A 17,420-nucleotide genomic window follows, 5' to 3' on the forward strand; every position below is an offset into this window, starting at 1 on the left:
TACGTTTCTCTTCGTTGTGCGTTTGGTTTAATGCTCGTCGTAACGCGATTTAAGCTTCAGCTGGCCATCGGTCGCTACCCGCGCGGAAGCGAACGCGGGGTAAATAAATCTAATACACCCTCGCTTTTTTCTTCATCCGCTGTAAGTGGACCAATCACAGGCAACGCTGATGTAAACAAGGAAATAGCTTGTGAAACCGACAAAAAAAATACGAACTGTAAACGACACTCCTACAACAAAGTACCCGTTTCACTTTTACGAAGAAGTAGGATCATTTTCCTCCTTTGACGACACAGAATTAACCCGTGATCGAAAACGAAAATAACAATTTTTTAGTTACGGATTTTTTCTTCCCTGTGTCTCCAGCGTTAGCATTAAATGGACAATGGATGAAATACACAAGAATATTCTTCAGCGGAACAGGAGTAACCTGGTGAAAGACTTGGATCCATCAAAACTCTATGATGGCCTTCTGGAAAAAGGAATTTTCACCCAGGACATGATCGATGAGATACAGGTAGGTCGTGGGACTGTGGTTTTCTTTTCCTTTTTTTAGAGGGGGAGTAAAAATATCATAATTGTACTCAATTAAGACTATGTCTCCTATTATCAGAGCGCTGGGACCAGACGAAACCAGGCCAGGCAGTTAGTCCAGGACTTGGAAACCCGTGGGAGTCGGGCTTTCCCCTTATTTCTGCAGTGCCTTCAGGAGACAGGTCAGGAGAGTTTGGCAGAGCTCCTACAAAATGGAGCTCCAGCTGTTACCCTGCAGCCCGCAACACCCACTCAAGTTGTCCGCCCTGTAATCCAGCCTCTTCCAATTAGTAAGTGTATTTCATTATGGAATATTTAATGTGAGAGTCTTTAGAGCCAAACACTTTCAGATGATAAGAATTTGACTCATCTGTGTGTCCTTTGTTTCTTTGACAGCCTCTCCAGTGGATGGTAACAAACCAGGAAAAGATGTTAAAAAGCCAGAAATCCCTTCTAGTTCTCGTAAGCTATGTTATCCATTTAAATAACAGTCTTGTAAGTTTATTTGTGCTTAATGTGTATTAATGTGTGTGCCACAGCGCCTGGGGGGGGAAAGCCAAGACCAGGACCGGGCAGAGTAAGACGTGACAGCCTTCAAGTAAGCACCATTTCCGTGCTGCACACTTACATGTTTACGTGACAGCCCTTTCTGTTTTCTTTTTATTCTGCGCCTCTCTGTGCCTTAGGGCTATAAAATGGACGCGAGCCCGTGTGGTTACTGCCTCATCATAAACAACATGGAGTTTGAACCTCACAGCATGCTGAAAAATCGCAAGGGCTCCAACATAGACTGTGAAAAGCTGGAGAGACGATTCAAGACACTCAACTTTGTCGTGGAAGTGAGGACGAACCTGAGACAAAAAGTAAGAATCGGGTCTTCTGCCTCTGTGTGTGTTGAGGGGTATTAAAGATTGCGGACCTAACGGTTAATTCCACATTCCAGCAAATCAAACATGAGCTGTTGACTTTGTCGAAGAAGGATCATTCCCAGTATGACTGCTGCGTGGTCATCATGTTGTCCCATGGCACTGAGGTAAGACATGCTGAGCTGATTCTGATGTTCATTAAAAAAAACATTGCATCCCTTCAGAATAATCAGCTGGAATACTCTGGAAATACACAGGATTTAATATTTTTTACAGTTAATATTTTAATATTTAACTGGCAAATGCCATTATGTGATCTACATCTGACTGGACTGACATGTAAGACGATTTTTGCTAATATTTCTTTCCTTAGGTGAATCACAACCGCTTTCCTGGTGCCGTGTACGGTGTGGACGGACAGTACGTACCAGTGCAGCACATCACAAACTACCTCAATGGCCAGCATTGCCCGTCTTTGCAAGGCAAACCTAAACTGTTCTTCATCCAGGCCTGTGGAGGAGGTAGCTGTCAGAAAACGCACAGTTTAAAAATTAATAGGAACAAGTGAGGTGTAAAAATGAGCTTGTGTTTGTCCCCAAGATGAGAGAGACATGGGCTTCGAGGTGTCCCCCGATGAGGTCGAACCATCCTCTGGTGGAATGGATGACCAGACGGATGCTATTCCAATGTCATCCAGCAGCGACTCTCTGAGCATGTCCGATGAACCAGACGCCAGACCCACCCTGCCCACGCCGAGTGACATCCTGGTGTCCTACTCTACTTTTCCAGGTGCGTGTTTTTTCTTTCAAACAAAAACAGCCTTTCAGATCTATGTGTCCTTAATACCTTTTTGGCCATGTGACCAATACAGGTTATGTTTCTTGGCGAGAGACCCAGTCGGGCTCGTGGTACGTCCAGACACTGGACTGTATACTTGAGGAAAACGCTGCCACTGTTGACTTAGTCACAATGTTGATGATGGTGAGCTTCTCTTAATATATCAGAAAAAATAACTGAGGACTTTAAGAGATTTTGGCTTTAGACACAGTGATGTCTGATTATTGACTCTTCTTGTTTTAGGTTAACAACGAAGTCTCCCAAAACTCTGCAAAAGGCCTATACAAACAAATGCCCGGTTCCTTTAACTTCCTCCGCAAACTCCTCTACTTTCGAACCCAAACGTAATGGAATAAGTGCAGTAGTCTCTTTCAGTTTCACAGCACTGTAACTTCTTTTTCGGCACAGTTACAGTGTGTGTGATTTCTGACTCTGCTGTGAATCTGCTATAACTGAATGGATGACATCTTGTAATTGTAATACCTTTCTGTGTTTTCTGAGGGTTAATGGATTCTAAATGAGCTTTTTAAAATACTGAACTATTACTATGAAAATGTTGTTCAGGTTATTTTTGTTTTAATTCACACATGCAGTAGCAGCTGACAGAGGAAAGATGCACTCCATGCACTCTGCGAACCTTCAATCTACTTATGTGTGTCAGCTTTTTCACAGAGCCAATAATGTGTAACTTATACTCTCCATTGTTTTTGCTCTTTCTCCTGTTCTGGCTGTTTGTGCACTGATCATGTATAAAATGCTGTTTTGTTCATGCTGGGATAACTTTCCGTGAACTAGATATGAGTCACACATCAGACTCAAATAAAAGGAGGAGTGAGATTCTTGTGTGTTCTTTTTTTCTGTCTGTAGTAAAAGTTTAAATTATTAATTATTGTAATAATTATAAAAGAATACAATTATTAAATGAAATCTCCACTGAGAGTGGAAGCATTCACTGCTCTTTGTTTGGTCTGTTGTGCTTATGTAGGAATGAGAAAGTGTTGACTTCAACAAATTTGAAGTACTGAATCCTCTTTTAAACGTTAAATAATAATTAAACACAATTTTGCTTTTCTTTGCCTTTTTAAGTTTTTTATTGACAGATACAGTCAAGAAATGGCAGGAAAGCTGAGCGAGAGAGAGGGAGACATGTGGCAAAGGGCCGTGGGTCGGACTCGAACCCAGGCTGGCCACACTCAGCCATAGAAATGTCTAAAGTTGTAATGCCTGTTAGGAAAAAAAAGGATTTTGTTAAGTGGTATAAATCAACTATACATTTGTAAGTATTTGAACTGATTGGAAGTCTCATGATCCCACCTACTTTCATCACAAGTTCTACAGGTAGCTCTTACAGCAGACTCAACATTTTTGACCAGATTTTGAGTGTGACAGTGTGTTGAGAGTGTATTAAAGAATAAACCCCCCCCCCCCCCCCCCCCCCCAGATTTAATAGAGAATGTGGCCACAGTAACTGCTGTGTTTGGGATAGAACAAATCCAACTTCTTCAAGATGGGAAATTAATAGCAACAGTAAAGCGTAAGACGTCCACCAAAAACATCTCAAAAAGAAAAAATCATTACATCTCAGTTTTGAATATCATTAAACTTTTTGCAGGGATTTGAAACAGACAATACATACAAGAAAGTCACACAAGACTCATCAAAACTCTCAGGAAGCCAGCATCAGACACTCGAGGGCAATTTGGCTGTGTGAAACTGCAACCCAAGATTTTAAGTTCTGCAAAATAGGGTAGCTTCGAAGGCTGAGGGTTTTCCTACAAAATGAAAGTGTAATAGTCGCAGTAGTGCGGTAACAATAAAAATAGTTACGATTTGAAAGTGTACTGCTCAGAAAGGATGATCAGATGCATTGCATGTCCAAATTGTTCCCATGGGAAGTACCTTTCATGGTTTCACACAGCTGAAAAAGTATTTAAAGAACTCAAGACACCTTTCTCTTTTTTTCCCCCTATTTTGGTAACATACTTTTGCTTTTGCGTGTGCAACATAAATTACAGTATGTAGGTCTGGTACTATAAGAATCAAATGTTTACTTATTAGTTTTTACAACAATATCCAGGACTTGGCGTTTGCATCTCAGTTTACCATCTAAGAAATTTATTCCCTCCAAAGCCACCAGGGGTCTCTATACAATTAGAAAAGGAAAACGTTTCAAACCAGGGGCGATTTTAGCCCATTTCTGGGGGTGCTTCAGCACCCCCAAAATGAATCAAAGCACCCCAAAAGATTTCTTACTTTTTTGACAATATTTGCTGTGTGAAACACTACTAAAAATATAAAAAGCATACAGTACTTGGTTGAGACGTAACATTTTAACAACAAAAGTATAGATAACCCCCCCCCCTCCCATAATGGTTTGTTCCAGCTCGCCTCCTCCCTACTCTGGCTCTAGCGCCGTTGCTGCTAGAGCGATGGTGGCACAGTGGAGCGGAGGTGTAAGTGCCTGGCTTAAAACAGGACATACTAGCTACATTTAACCTCCAGTTACTCTTCATATAGTTAGGTAGGAGTTAGACCATGAAAACATTACACCCAGGTAACCTGCAGTGTTGAAAACGTGTTTTCCGACAATGTTTGCTACCCTACAATCCGTCCTGCTCTGTAGTAAAATCAGCAACATTTGACCGTCCTGTTGCTCCCATTGAAATGTATACAGCCTATATAAAATCTAAAACTTAAAATTGTCCGTAGCCTACTGTTTTTACCACTGTCCTGTTTTAAATGGATACTAACTAGCTAACTGACTGGATGCCCATTAACCTTATAACGTCTGTTGTGTGTGTGTTTGTGTTTGTGTACAAAGAGATAGCCAGGTTAATAATGGATATAAGGAAGTTTTTTCTAAAAAAGGAGCCACATCCAGGTAAAAGTGGAAAATCAAATGATCCGTCAATCAAGAATAATGTTGGATGAGTGTTTCAATATTTATCTTTTATTAGATGTTCATGTGGTTTGGTTATTTGCCTTTTGGTTGAAAGTACACTGAGAGATGACTTTTTGTTAGTGATCTTAATACTATTTTTTCCTATTAATGTAATTTTTCATCTAATTGAATACAATCTATTTGTGTATGATTGTCAGTCCAAAGAAGGAGAGAGGAAAGAGGGGAACGTGAGGAGAAAGTACAAGGTCAGGAAGAACCAGGTAAGAAAACAGACAGGGAACAGTGACAGGCAAAAACAGAAAGTGTTAAACTGACAAAGAGAAAAAACCTGATTTTACTCACACAATCAGGAAGTTGTGTTCTCCCTATATTAAAGCTGCTATACAGAATCTGCTAAACAAACTGGGTTGAAACATTTTTGACCCTCTTTAACAACATTCCAACATAACATTATAATTGATCGGGGAGATTAAAATTAATTATATATTTTTATGTGGTTCAGCCACAACTCTACTAAAACCTCAGCCAGTAATAGGTCGGCTAACTTTTGGACCATCCAGTTGTCTGTATGACTGCCGCAGTACATACATCACATTTGCACACTATCAGAAAGTGCCAAACGGTGCCCTGGTGGAGTGAGGAGCTGTAAAGAGAAGCAGGGTGCTCTGTTTATATTCTAAAAATGTTTTAAGCTAGCTTGTTTCAAAGATTCTGTACAGCAGCTTTAAATGTTTTCCAAAAGCACACTCTCTGGGTGCTCAGCACGCCCAAAGCTCTGATCCTAGAATCGCCCCTGGTAAAACCATTGTGTTGTTTATTTTCCACATAAACCTTTCACAATAAAGCTCAAGTTTCTGTTGAGACTATTCAAAATAAACTGAAATGATATACATTATTCTCAAACATAAAATTTCAGAATATGCATCAAACAAATGACCTCAAATAAAAACATCAAGTAACTATAAATGGCGCTTACAGTCACCACGCAGATGAAGGCACAGAGAATACCAGCATGGCCAGCAAGGATGAGGCAGAACCAGCTAGCTCCAAACAGAAGGAGCAGTCAAAAGAAATCGAGGACCTTATTGTTAAACGAGGGGCTCCCCCTGTTGCATGGACATGGTTTGGTTATGAAAAGTCTGACACGCCCCAGAAAACTGTACTATCCAAATTATGCCACAAACTGGTCCCCACCACCACTCAAACAGGACAAACCTCTTTAACCACCAACACAAGAATCACATGAAAGAGTTTCAAGAGAAAATAAGAGCTGTTAGGTGCTCACAATAATCCTTAGACTCAAACGTTAGAACAGGCTTTTCCTCGCAGCACGCCGTGTAATAAATACTCAGAAAGAAAATGGCAGCCGTTTAAACTCATGTCTAAAAATGTATAAAAAATTTGAGCATTTTTATTTCCTTGAAATCAGGTTGCCCTCATGTAAATGTGTTTATTTACATTCATTCAAGTGGCTACCAAGTGTTTTCTTCAAACAGGACACCTGACAAACAAAAAATGTCATATTTAACAATATGTTCACATTTAATAATATCCAGAGTACCTTTTAGTTAGAATCACTGCCTTGTGGTAGTTTTGCCTCAGCCAAATGGTTAAGGTGTGGTTTACATCCATGTCTGTCCACTTATGATACAGTATACACATGTAGTCAGTTATAGCCAAACACCTTTGATTACTGAACTGCATTCACTTCATTAATGAAGTGAATGTAATTCACATTTGTGTGAACATTTGTCTGAGATTAACTCTTTGGGGTCTTTACCTTACAATATAACATATTTGAGTCAAAATTTGTTGACTGTTTAAGTGGTGCCACATGAATAAAACTGAACAGATCTAAAGAAGATGTTCCTGAACTTTGGGTTTATTCGAACAGGACAGATGGATAACCACAGGACTTTTCCCCATATGCTAACTAAACAACAAAATAAATTAAGACAGATTACTGTCCTAAACTTAAAGATAAAAGTGAATTTACTGGACTTGTTTTGTCAGTGAGGAGCAAAGTACAATTAGAAGTGCTTGTTCTGATGAAAAGTTAAACTGTAAACAGCAGCGTAGTAAATAAGGATCTGTGTCCACGAATCCTCAGCAGTGACAACACTTAAACATCATAGTTCAAAATCCTTAATGTACGCTTCCTGGTACAGTTTCGCTGCAGTAATTCAAGATGTGCGGTAATTCTGGGTCTTTAAGAAGGCGGAGACAGGAATACAGTAACAGGTGTTACTGCAGGAAGTTCACTAAAAAAATAAACTGTAACCACTCAAAGAGCTATCTGAAGTTATTGTGACTACTTAATGTCAAAGATGCTTCATAAGCAAATGCTGTTTCAAGTTGCAAACAAAAACAGGCAAATTTGTCCTGACATATCCATCTGAGCCTGTGTGAGAAAATCAGAAAGTGTTCAAAGGCATAAATTAAAATGTTTAAATAGGAGTACTGGGACTAAAAACATGCTGTATATTTTGTTTGATTTAAAATCCACTTTAGTAGTGTAGAGAGGTAAAATGTGTCAGACAAATTATGGACCTAATTACAAAGCGCTTTTCTACTCTGAGCACTCAAATTGCTTTTTACAACCCTCATTCGCCTATTTACACATTTTATCCTATGCTTTTAAACACCTGAAGTTCTGACTCATTTACCTTTTACAAATTTACACAGCCACCTCTTAAAAACCTAAACTCTCGTGTAAACATAGTAAAGTGTGTCACCAAGCCATAAGCCTGAAATCTAACCACACCTGAAGGGAAATGGATACTCCTTCCAGGAATCAGCTGTAATAAATATGTTCGGAACAGATTCATTTTCAAGAATAATGAATGAGCCCATTGTTGGGCTTGAAAACAAAAACCACTTTGATTATGTGAAGTTCTTACCATCATCATCATTACAGCCCAAAGACAACAAGTCATTGTCCATTGCCTTTGTTGCACTTGAACAACAATGCGAGTTGGTCTCATGTTCACATTTTTTCACCAGGAAGTAAGAGCCAGTAGTTGTGCAAGATCGAGATCTTGTTCAATTCTTGAGCCAGCAGGATAAATACCAGCATAACTGTCTCAGCCACTATCAGTTCTGCAAGCCTCTCGAGACTGGAGCTTCTACAGCCATGCTCTCCTTCAGACTCTGCACCACACTGCGTGAGTATACAAATGATTCACTGCCAGTGTGACAATTATGTGGGTTCATATTCAAATTAGGATGCATTGGAGGTAAATTTTTTTATTTTATGATTTCAGTCATTACAGAATAAACTACAGTGTTTGCTACCTATGGAGTAAAGAATGAGGGAAGAATTGATTGATTTGAAACTGTTGTTACCAATTTACAAACTTTACTTAATAAAATCTGCAGAAACTAATATTGTTGTTAATATGTTCTATGTATTATAAAAAATTAATAAATAATGTATGCTTCTCTGCAATAATAGAGAAATTTTTCAAACTTTAAAAAGTGTAATTTTTTCTTTTATAATAAAAATAGACACTGATGTTTGTTTTCAGTGCTTGCAACAGCTTGTTTGCTCACATCATCAGGTAAATATCTGATAGTGCAGCATTTATTCTCTATATACTTAATCTATATACTTAATCTTTCATATTTATTGCTTTAGTTGTTTCCACGGAGACAGCAGTGACCTGTGATGATGGAACCAATGTCCAGCACTTAAGCTGTGGTATGTGTAAAATATCCAAGACTGTGTGTCAGCATCCACAACAAACAGCACATCTTGATTTTTAAAGCATAAATATTTTTCATCAACCAGCATTGTAGTTTTGTACATTAAACATCAGCTTAAATAACCCTGAAAATGTTAATGTTATAACATGATAAAGATGTCAGGTTAAAAATACTGCCTTAGTAACATTTTTTCCAGAAATGTGTTGAAAGCTCATAAAGCTGTGAAAAGTGCTTTACAGTTTTGGCTGAGCATATAATCTTGGCTTAAGGACAAAGTATACAGTATAGTTGTACTCGGGTGCAAAAAGACATTCCTTGGTGTTTAACAGATAATGGAGCGATCATAGTGCAGGCTGCACTGTACGGACGTAAAGACCGTGAGACCTGCAGTGAGGGCAGGCCTCAGAATCAGCTTCAAAATACACAGTGCTCTCAAATTGGCACCGTGGATATCCTTAAGAGAAGGTATTATATTTTAGTGCTCAACTGCCAGTGAGTCTTCAGGTATTTTTCTATATATTTTATGTTATATACACTACGTACATAACACTCACTGTTATTCCTAAAGGTGTGATGGCAGGAAGGTGTGCGAGATAAACACAAATGTCGTTCGTACCTCGGATCCCTGCGTCGGCATCTTCAAATACCTGGAGACCAACTACACCTGCTTCCCAGCAAGTCAGTCACATGTCTGCATGAGTCTGCTAACCAGTCTGTGTGATGTGATTGATGTTTATTTTTGTTGGGTTTTTTCTAACAGTTCAAACAGTGACCTGTGAGGGTTCTTTGGCACATTTGTACTGTGGTAAGATTATGTTTTTTTGTATTTGTGTTGGAACAATGTGACGAACCTACAAATGAGCTACTTTTCATTCCGTGCCTCTTTCCTCTTCTTTGGCATAGATGTTGGGCAGGTAATATTGGTCTACGGAGCTTACTACGGACGCCTTGACAAGACCACCTGCTCTTTCAGGCGGCCTGACTCTCAGATTCAAAATGTGTACTGCTCAAACCCCACTCCCAAAGTCGCTGAGAGGTCAGTGAGTGAAGCATAAACAAGTTCCCTTGTTCACTTCGGAAGGAAATAAGGCAAAGAATGAACCACGATGGTGGAGGTTTTATATACGAGGATTAAAAAAAAGAAAATAATTCTAGATGTTGCCCATATTTAGTAATGTATTCCATGGGATCAGTGACTCAATGGCCCTTTTCAGTCATGCCATTCTACGTTTACAGGTGTAACGGGAAAAATAGCTGTACTATCAGCGCCAGCAACTCAGTGTTTGGAGACCGCTGCTTTGGCACGTACAAGTACCTGGAGGTGTCTTACGTTTGTGATTGTAAGTACCTGTTTAGCTCTGTCAGTGCAAACAGCCAATCTAGCCATAAAGAGTTTTTGTGTCGGGGTGTGGAGAAATGCAAGATACACACTGAATATGGCAACAATCTTACCATACCTTTGTTTTCCACTCTTTTGCAGATCCTGTCACCATCACTCCATAAACGTCTCTGATATTAGTTTCATGTCACAAGCATTTACTTTACTTTCACAAATATAAGATTAAAATTTCTGTCTCATTCAAATTTTGAATAGGACACTTTGTTATTCTTGTGGTTTCTCACTGGGAAATATATAATATTTGTCAACTCTGTACAATCTGCATAACACAATAAACATAGCAAATTTGCATACTATAAAAGCTTTGAGTCTTGTTTTATGTTGTGCTGCTGCACAGGAAATGATGCGGTTTATTTTTCCTGTTTGGGTTGTATTCTGCATGAGCAGCTGTAATCAAGAATGTCAATATCTACAATCAGAAATAAAGTTTATTAAAACCTACTTAGGAATGACTTACTTGAAAAGTTGTTTTTTTTAAAGGAATTCTGAAAAAAGCCAATAAAATCTGCCACTAATAAAAAGTGACTACCCCGAGTTAAAATCAACCACCATTTCCACATGAATGGCTATCTCCGTTTTAAAAATGATGCCTCAGATGCACAGCATGATCGCTGAATTTGGAAATGGATTTATTAAAGTAATTATGGTTCAAAAAGCTTTACATGAATCAGCAACATGTATTAACAATGTCAGAGTTTTTCAAAATAAACCATTGTTCGACATTGTTATTGTATGTTTGAAGCACGTTTAAGTCAAAGTCATAAAAATGAGCCTCAATGCTCACACAGCCCCATCCTTTAAACTGTTAAAATAACTTCACGTAGCATGTGAATGAGTACAAACATGAGGTTTAATCCAATGCACTGTTACCAAATAATAGTCAAGTTGTTCATGTCGTTGGAGAGATCTGTCTTTGACGGGTACACCACCTTCAGGTTCCCGTCCTGGTCGACCGTTCGCACCTGCTGGATGATCAGCTGGCTGGATGCCTCGCTGCTGTCAGCAGGCACTGGTGGGCCACCCCCTTCTCCATCTGACCCCGCCTCTTCCTGATGCTCTGCTGTGAACTTGTTCAACTCTGCCATTTTCTGCAGAGAAACATGAACTGCCTGTTAAATGTGTGTATGCAATTTTTTTCGATTGTTATTTTACCAAGAAGTCCCTCAGAGAGAGATCAGATCACCTCAAAAGTCTATACAAAATACCCCATAATGTAAAATTGAAAAAGGTTGGATTTAAATTCTTTATAAAAACTAAAAACACATTGGTATTCACAGCCTTTGCCATGACGCTCAACATCTCATTGAACCCTGATGGAGCTTGAGAGGTTTCCCCAAAGAATAATGAGAAAAACTACAGGTATGCTAAACTTGTAGCATCATACTCAGAAAGACTTGAGGCTGTAATTTCTGCCAAAGGTGCTTCAACAAAGTATTGAGAAGAGGCTGTGAATTCTTTTATACACGTTAGATTTTTGTTTGGTTTTTTTACTTTCAAAAGATTTGCAAGGACTTCAACCATTTTTTTTTTCAGTTTGCCATTTTTATATAAAGAAAATTAATTTGTCCATTTTGGAAAAAGGCTGGAACTTGATGCGCTGCATAACACTCACCGAAAATTTCTCCTTTAATAATTTTTTTATAATGCCTTTACAATAAATAATCAGCCTAAGGATGGAAAATTTCAATTCTTCTGCGAGGTGTGTAGTAAGAAAACGCCAATTATAAGGTGCAAATACTGTGTAACACTACAAAACTGCTCCACAGACACACACACACACACACACACACACACACACACACACACACACACACACACACACACACACACACACACACACACACACACACACACACACACACACACACACACACAGAAGTAGAGGTACTTCTTAATGTCACTGATCGTCTCTGTTTTCTTTGATTCATTCTACTCAAAAACCTCTGCTAGGAATTTAAAGCACTTCAAGTCACAGCACTGACTCCTTTTTGTATTTAAGCAGTTCTACAATTAAGAAAGTCTGGCTTTGTAAATGGTCTGTATTTATATAGCGCTTTACTAGTCCCTAAGGACCCCAAAGCGCTTTACATATCCAGTCATCCACCCATTCACACACACACATTCACACACTGGTGATGGCAGCTACATTGTAGCCACAGCCACCCTGGGGCGCACTGACAGAGGCGAGGCTGCCGGACACTGGCGCCACCGGGCCCTCTGACCACCACCAGTACACTGCTCACAGGTTGCAACACCTTTCTGAGCTCTCTTCTTCAACTTTCTTCATTTCCTCCAAACAGTACTGCTCATGACAAGGTGTTAACGGCCTAGAAATACCACTCAGGAGAAAAAATTAGTGGACTTTGCAAACTGCAAAAAAACTGATTCTGTTAAACAGATTTCCTAAACCAGACGTGTGTACCATCATCAATCCCCATTCCGGCCTTACCGGAGGCATTACCCTCACAGTGTCAGTCTACTAAAAGGTTTTCCATTAACTACCAAGCACATTACCATGACTGAGGCGTTCACTTGCTCAAAAACATTCCCCTTAAATTTACTTAGAACTGAACCTTGAATGAGTTTCCTCTTGCTACCCTCAGGACACTGTTTTTCCTTCAGGGTCTCTCTAACAAGTATTACAGTCAGAACTGTGCATCCCTGTCTCGTGTTGTGATACAGAGATAAATTATCATTCACTAAAGAAAAGGCAGTGCACTTACTACAATCAGAGCATCCATAACATCTTTACAGGTCTGCAGGCTGGTCGCACTCGTGACCTCCACGAACAACTCTTTGGTCGTCTTCTTGATCTGTACAGTAAAGCTCATGTAATTATTTCCGTCAGATCACGAAAAGACATAAAAACAGCACAATGATGCACAGAACATCAGCTGATAAGCACCTCTGATGAGCTTTAATTCTGTCTCGTTAAATCAGGACAGAATGCAAGCTGACTTGTTATTTCTCTAAAAATCAAATCCATTGTATTCTGTAAAAGTAATGTAAATATTAATGTAAATGACTAATATAAGATAGGGAGAATATCCACATGTACACACCTTGGTTTTCTCACTGTTGGTGATTGGTGGGAATGAAATCACGTCACCTTCTGCATCTACTAGACATGGATAGAGTGGCTTTCCTTGCAGAAGCTGGAGGTATCTTTAAAAACAACACAAAAAGAACAAAAAACTGTTTGGCTGGTGACAGAGACAACAGAATAGGCGAGAGGTTTGTCTGCAATTAAAACCATTAACCTTGCAGAACTTAAAACTCATTTTTAGGTGTTCTGGTATTTATTTCTGAAACCTCAGCCGAAGTCTTGGCACTGCCCCTGACTTTTTTTTAAACAGAACAATACTTAGTGCTCAAGGCCAAAATACTCAAACCAATTCTGTGGTCTGACACACCTCTGCTGCCCTCATGTGTTTAAACATCTCGCACACCTCTAATCTAAACAGTCCCTTGGATTTTTTTACATAAATTGTTTTTTGTCCTTAAAATTGGTTCGAGCCTTGAACACAAAGGTTTTATGAGGCTGACTAATGGAGATCTTTGACCCAGTGTTAACAAAGCTTGTGCTGTGTGGAAAGGTCACATGCAGTACTGACTTGTGGAGGCCTGTAACATTCTGCCTCTTCTTCTGCTTCCTCAGCTCTTCAGCCTCTAGATGAAGATGCCTTATAAGCTCGACGGCGGTCATCTCCTTCCGACCCAGCGCAACAATCTAATGGTGAATAAACATGTGAAATTAGGAGTCTTTTTTTTTAAAGAGTGTTTAACAAACAAGACTTCTCTGTCATTTGTACCTTGAGCTGGGTAGGTTGTTTGACATCATACATAAGGGGACTTTTGAGCTGCTGCACATCATGAGTTGCAATGGTTGCTATGGTCCTCTTACCACACAAGTCATCGTGAAGTTTTGTCTGGAAAAACAAAAAGCTATTCTTTATGGACTCTATAACACATATTTGGGTATGTCAGATGTGATGCCGAATTAATATCATAGTGAGGTTTTGGATCTTACCTGAGCCATCAGAAACCGTTTGAGAGCATTCCCAGACTTTAGGTTCATACCTCTGACTATGCAGCACACCAGGTAGGGTCTCACATCTTTCACCTCTGCACTCACTTTGACTGTAAGTGCCGTAGGAGCATCTGAAACATGGAGAACCCTCACCACCATCTTGTTCAGCTCTTCCACCTCATCCTGCTCATCTGATGCCTTCTCCTTCTTCTTCCTCTGCTGCTGCCTTTTTTTCTTGTCTGTGCTGCGTCCTCCGTCAGCATCACCTTTATCTTCCCCTTGTTTGCCTCTTCCTTTTCCTCTCAGGTAATCGAGGATCGACTTGGTTTGGCACCCGTTGACCATCTTCTCCAGACGCTTGTCATTCAGCTTGTTGCCTTTGAAGCTGATTTCCTTCAGCTTGGGGCAGTCACTCAGATCGGAGGGAATCTCTCTCAGCTTATTATTGGAGAGATCCAGGACCTGCAAAGATGGGCCAGAGGAAGACAAAAACAAGGGCAGAGTGTCACAGGAGTCTCACACTCTAAAAAAGTACCCCGAAGTTTAAGTGTACATAATTTAAGCTTTTACAGCAACCAAGCGGGCACACATATAGGACCTTCTATTTACAAAGCATGTTTAAAAATGTGACAGTTTATCCAGCATATAATATTAGCAAAAAGTGAAAGCCATCTTAAATCATATGTTAAGAGCTTTCCTGCCCTGGTGAACATGGCTCATATTGTGGTGAGCCATGTGTCGAGCAAAATAAAATTAAGGCAGGTTTACACTTGTTGATTGGTGGAAAACAACATTTTTGTGAATGGAGTTCACCTTCAGAGCAGCTAGTTTGTGAATCTCTCCACTCAGCTCTTCAATTAAGTTGTCAGAGGCCACCACGGTGCTGAGCAGGTCCAGTTTCTCAGAGTAAAAGTCAGCAGGAAACCCGATGACGCGATTCTTGGAGATGTTGATGGAGGAGAGCTTGGTGCACTGAGAGAGTCCCTCAGGCAGGACCTCCAGGTTGTTACAGCTCACATTGAGCGTGTTCAGCTCCCTTAACTGGGTGACCCCCTCTGGTAAGACTGTAAGGTTGTTGACTGACAGGTCTAGGACCTTTAGAGACTTGAGGTTGCCGATGACATTAGGGATGGATGCGAGCTTGTTTCTGCACAGGATGAGACTCTGGAGGTTTGTCAGATGCCGGATATCCTCGTGGATCTCTGTCAGACTGGGGCACTGGCTAACTTCCAGATAATTCAGTAGTGTCAGAGAGTAGATGGAGGAGTCGAGTCCCCCGTTTGAGGAAATTCTCTTATCAACAGCGGGCCCCTGTAAAACCAACTCACGCCTCTTCTCTGTCGCTGCTTTTTCTACTTCTGGCCATTTCTTCGTGTCATCCATGCTGCTAGATTGATGCAAGTGTGCTAAAGCTCACAACTTCCGTTTAAAATTTTCAAACTAAGTGAATATCATTTAAAAGAAATACACGTATGGGCGTGTGTACGAAACTCTAGTAAATGTATCAAAATGTAGCTTTAAGAAATTAAGCAAAGAGTTAGTGTTTTAGTCTCTTTTGCATTTTATTGCCTTTGCTGTCGTCATGTTATTGCTAAGATAATTGAAAAACAAATCTTGAAGCTACTGCTACTTTATGCCTTTATTCTGAAGGTGAGATCAAACTTCCTTTATTATTGTTGCCGTATTATTGCTGTTCTGAAGCACAATACAAAACGTTTATGAATTTATTGAAATTCCTACCGTATCCAAATACGCACAAAAAACATACAAAAGAACGTGCAAAAGACGAATTAAAATGATAAACGTCGCTAGCCAATGCTGCTGATAAAACTACACTGACCACAATACATTTAGACTGCGACGTTCACGACTGCGCATGTCTGCAGTGGTTGTTGTCAGCGGTGGTTATGGAGACATGGGGCTTCGAGCTGTCAACATTGCGGTGATGTTTGTGGTAAGATACCTTTAAGGTAAACGCAGGAAAACGCTGTTTACACCAGAAATGTAGAAAAATGTTGTGGGACGCAAAGAAACATAGTCACCAGGAAATGTATCAGATTTCAAAACCCCTAGACATTAGACTACCTTAGTTAGCTACGGTATGTGGGCTGATAGTTAACGGTTAGCTTGTACCCATAAAGGGTTGTACTACGAGGTGAGATTAATCAGGCAGCGAACTACGTAGCGCTCAAAGTAAGAACATGGCGTTCTACCTATCTGTCTAAATCACCGTGGTAACTTATGCTGAAAACACAACCTCGTTAGGTCACTCACACACACTCTCTCTCTTTCTCTCTCTCTCTCTATTTCGCACACACACACACACACACACACACACACACACACACACACACGCAACATGTTTAACTGCGATATAGATTATTATTATTATTATTATTATTATTATTATTGTTGTTGTTGTTGTTGTTGTTGTGATTTTAGGAGAAGTTTTGTATGTCGTGCCTTACTACTATGAATCAATCCCAGCTGTAAAGTTAACAGCAGTACAAACTTCGCGTCACATTGTTGCATTTATTCATTTGGTGATGCAGAAAATGTACCGGTGTATTTATGCCCGATTCTAGTTTGCTGCTAACCCCTCTGCCAACAAAATAAAGCATGTTTCAGAGCTTTATTGTGCAGCCGTCATGTAAGAAATAAACTCGGCATTAAATAATAAGTGTGAATTTAAAAAAACAATATTTTGCAGAAACTACTGCCTGACCTCATCTGTCAATCCAGCTGACACCATGTCATAACTAACATCCAACCTGTGGGGCAAATACACTGACAACATTCAACACAACCCCTTTGATTTTCAGTTTCAAACTCAGGATCCTAGCAGTTAACACAGGAATGTTTCGTAAATCGTCACAATCTCAACAGCCCATATAGGAAGGAAGACACTAATTTATTAACAAAGGTGCCTTTCTGGGAATTATAAAATGGAAGTACCCAGGTACGAATTTTAATTGCCTATGAAGATCATCAGTTAACATTAACAGGTGTTAAACAGCTGACACGATGCATGCATATAATACGTACATGTTTTGATCAAGGTGATCGGTGGTGTCAAGGGAAAAGTGTTCCCTTGTGATTTAAGTCACAAAAACAAATATATATGAGCCCAATCAATGGGCTTTTTAA

The 17,420-nt window shown here is 39.8% G+C and overlaps 4 protein-coding genes across 10 annotated transcripts in view; 3 read left to right on the forward strand and 1 right to left on the reverse strand.

Moving 5' to 3' along the window:
* The first annotated feature begins 78 nt into the window (after positions 1-78).
* On the forward strand, positions 79-3,074 carry casp9 (caspase 9, apoptosis-related cysteine peptidase). 3 transcript variants are annotated; one of them, XM_080899726.1, is made up of 11 exons: positions 79-265; positions 367-517; positions 614-824; positions 931-996; positions 1,074-1,132; positions 1,221-1,397; positions 1,478-1,567; positions 1,774-1,921; positions 2,001-2,189; positions 2,272-2,381; positions 2,481-3,074. In XM_080899726.1, exons 2-11 carry the CDS (start codon positions 386-388, stop codon positions 2,583-2,585), a joined length of 1,287 nt encoding a protein of 428 aa, XP_080755852.1. In that variant the 5' UTR covers positions 79-265; positions 367-385; the 3' UTR covers positions 2,586-3,074. The 3 variants fall into 3 exon arrangements, with proteins under 3 accessions (XP_080755852.1, XP_080755851.1, XP_080755853.1); XM_080899725.1 differs by having other exon boundaries at positions 79-517; XM_080899727.1 differs by having other exon boundaries at positions 79-517; positions 1,074-1,111.
* A 1,579-nt stretch (positions 3,075-4,653) lies between these two features.
* LOC308407577 (L-rhamnose-binding lectin SML-like) lies at positions 4,654-10,544 on the forward strand. 3 transcript variants are annotated; one of them, XM_080899337.1, is made up of 11 exons: positions 4,654-4,791; positions 5,337-5,399; positions 8,143-8,303; positions 8,667-8,699; positions 8,777-8,839; positions 9,174-9,309; positions 9,413-9,522; positions 9,605-9,649; positions 9,748-9,880; positions 10,081-10,184; positions 10,325-10,544. In XM_080899337.1, the coding sequence occupies exons 3-11, from the start codon at positions 8,273-8,275 to the stop codon at positions 10,345-10,347; spliced, it is 678 nt and encodes a 225-aa protein (XP_080755463.1). In that variant the 5' UTR covers positions 4,654-4,791; positions 5,337-5,399; positions 8,143-8,272; the 3' UTR covers positions 10,348-10,544. The 3 variants fall into 3 exon arrangements, with proteins under 3 accessions (XP_080755463.1, XP_080755465.1, XP_080755464.1); XM_080899338.1 differs by having other exon boundaries at positions 4,685-4,758; XM_080899339.1 differs by lacking the exon at positions 8,667-8,699.
* Positions 10,545-10,855: 311 nt separating this feature from the next.
* Positions 10,856-15,699, reverse strand: lrrc47 (leucine rich repeat containing 47). Its single transcript, XM_080899336.1, has 7 exons — positions 15,087-15,699; positions 14,274-14,735; positions 14,056-14,172; positions 13,858-13,973; positions 13,306-13,408; positions 12,967-13,056; positions 10,856-11,331 (listed from the first exon to the last, which is right to left on the reverse strand). The coding sequence occupies exons 1-7, from the start codon at positions 15,654-15,656 to the stop codon at positions 11,110-11,112; spliced, it is 1,680 nt and encodes a 559-aa protein (XP_080755462.1). The 5' UTR covers positions 15,657-15,699; the 3' UTR covers positions 10,856-11,109.
* Positions 15,700-16,168: 469 nt separating this feature from the next.
* The window catches only part of cep104 (centrosomal protein 104), a 37,989-nt gene continuing 36,737 nt past the window's right edge, over positions 16,169-17,420 (forward strand). For all 3 annotated transcript variants that reach the window (XM_080897911.1, XM_080897912.1, XM_080897913.1), the window contains exon 1: positions 16,169-16,227. The gene's annotated coding sequence lies outside the window, so the exon portion shown is untranslated. The remainder of the gene's footprint in view (positions 16,228-17,420) is intronic.

This window comes from Rhamphochromis sp. 'chilingali' (assembly GCF_963969265.1).
Source record: "Rhamphochromis sp. 'chilingali' genome assembly, chromosome: 12".
NCBI classification, from domain to species: Eukaryota; Metazoa; Chordata; class Actinopteri; order Cichliformes; family Cichlidae; genus Rhamphochromis; species Rhamphochromis sp. 'chilingali'.

Coding starts and splice junctions, on each gene's coding strand:
- LOC308407577 (XM_080899337.1), top strand. CDS start 8,273: ATGCTCTCCTTCAGACTCTGCACCACACTGC. Junction 8,700..8,776: donor TTGTTTGCTCACATCATCAG/GTAAATATCTGA, acceptor TTATTGCTTTAG/TTGTTTCCACGGAGACAGCA. Junction 8,840..9,173: donor TGTCCAGCACTTAAGCTGTG/GTATGTGTAAAA, acceptor GGTGTTTAACAG/ATAATGGAGCGATCATAGTG.
- lrrc47 (XM_080899336.1), bottom strand. CDS start 15,656: ATGGATGACACGAAGAAATGGCCAGAAGTAGAAAAAGCAGCGACAGAG. Junction 13,409..13,857: donor AATGTTACAGGCCTCCACAA/GTCAGTACTGCA, acceptor TTGTTTTTAAAG/ATACCTCCAGCTTCTGCAAG. Junction 13,057..13,305: donor CCAACAGTGAGAAAACCAAG/GTGTGTACATGT, acceptor TTTACTGTACAG/ATCAAGAAGACGACCAAAGA.
- casp9 (XM_080899725.1), top strand. CDS start 386: ATGGATGAAATACACAAGAATATTCTTCAGCGGAACAGGAGTAACCTG. Junction 1,133..1,220: donor TAAGACGTGACAGCCTTCAA/GTAAGCACCATT, acceptor TCTGTGCCTTAG/GGCTATAAAATGGACGCGAG. Junction 1,568..1,773: donor TGTTGTCCCATGGCACTGAG/GTAAGACATGCT, acceptor TTCTTTCCTTAG/GTGAATCACAACCGCTTTCC.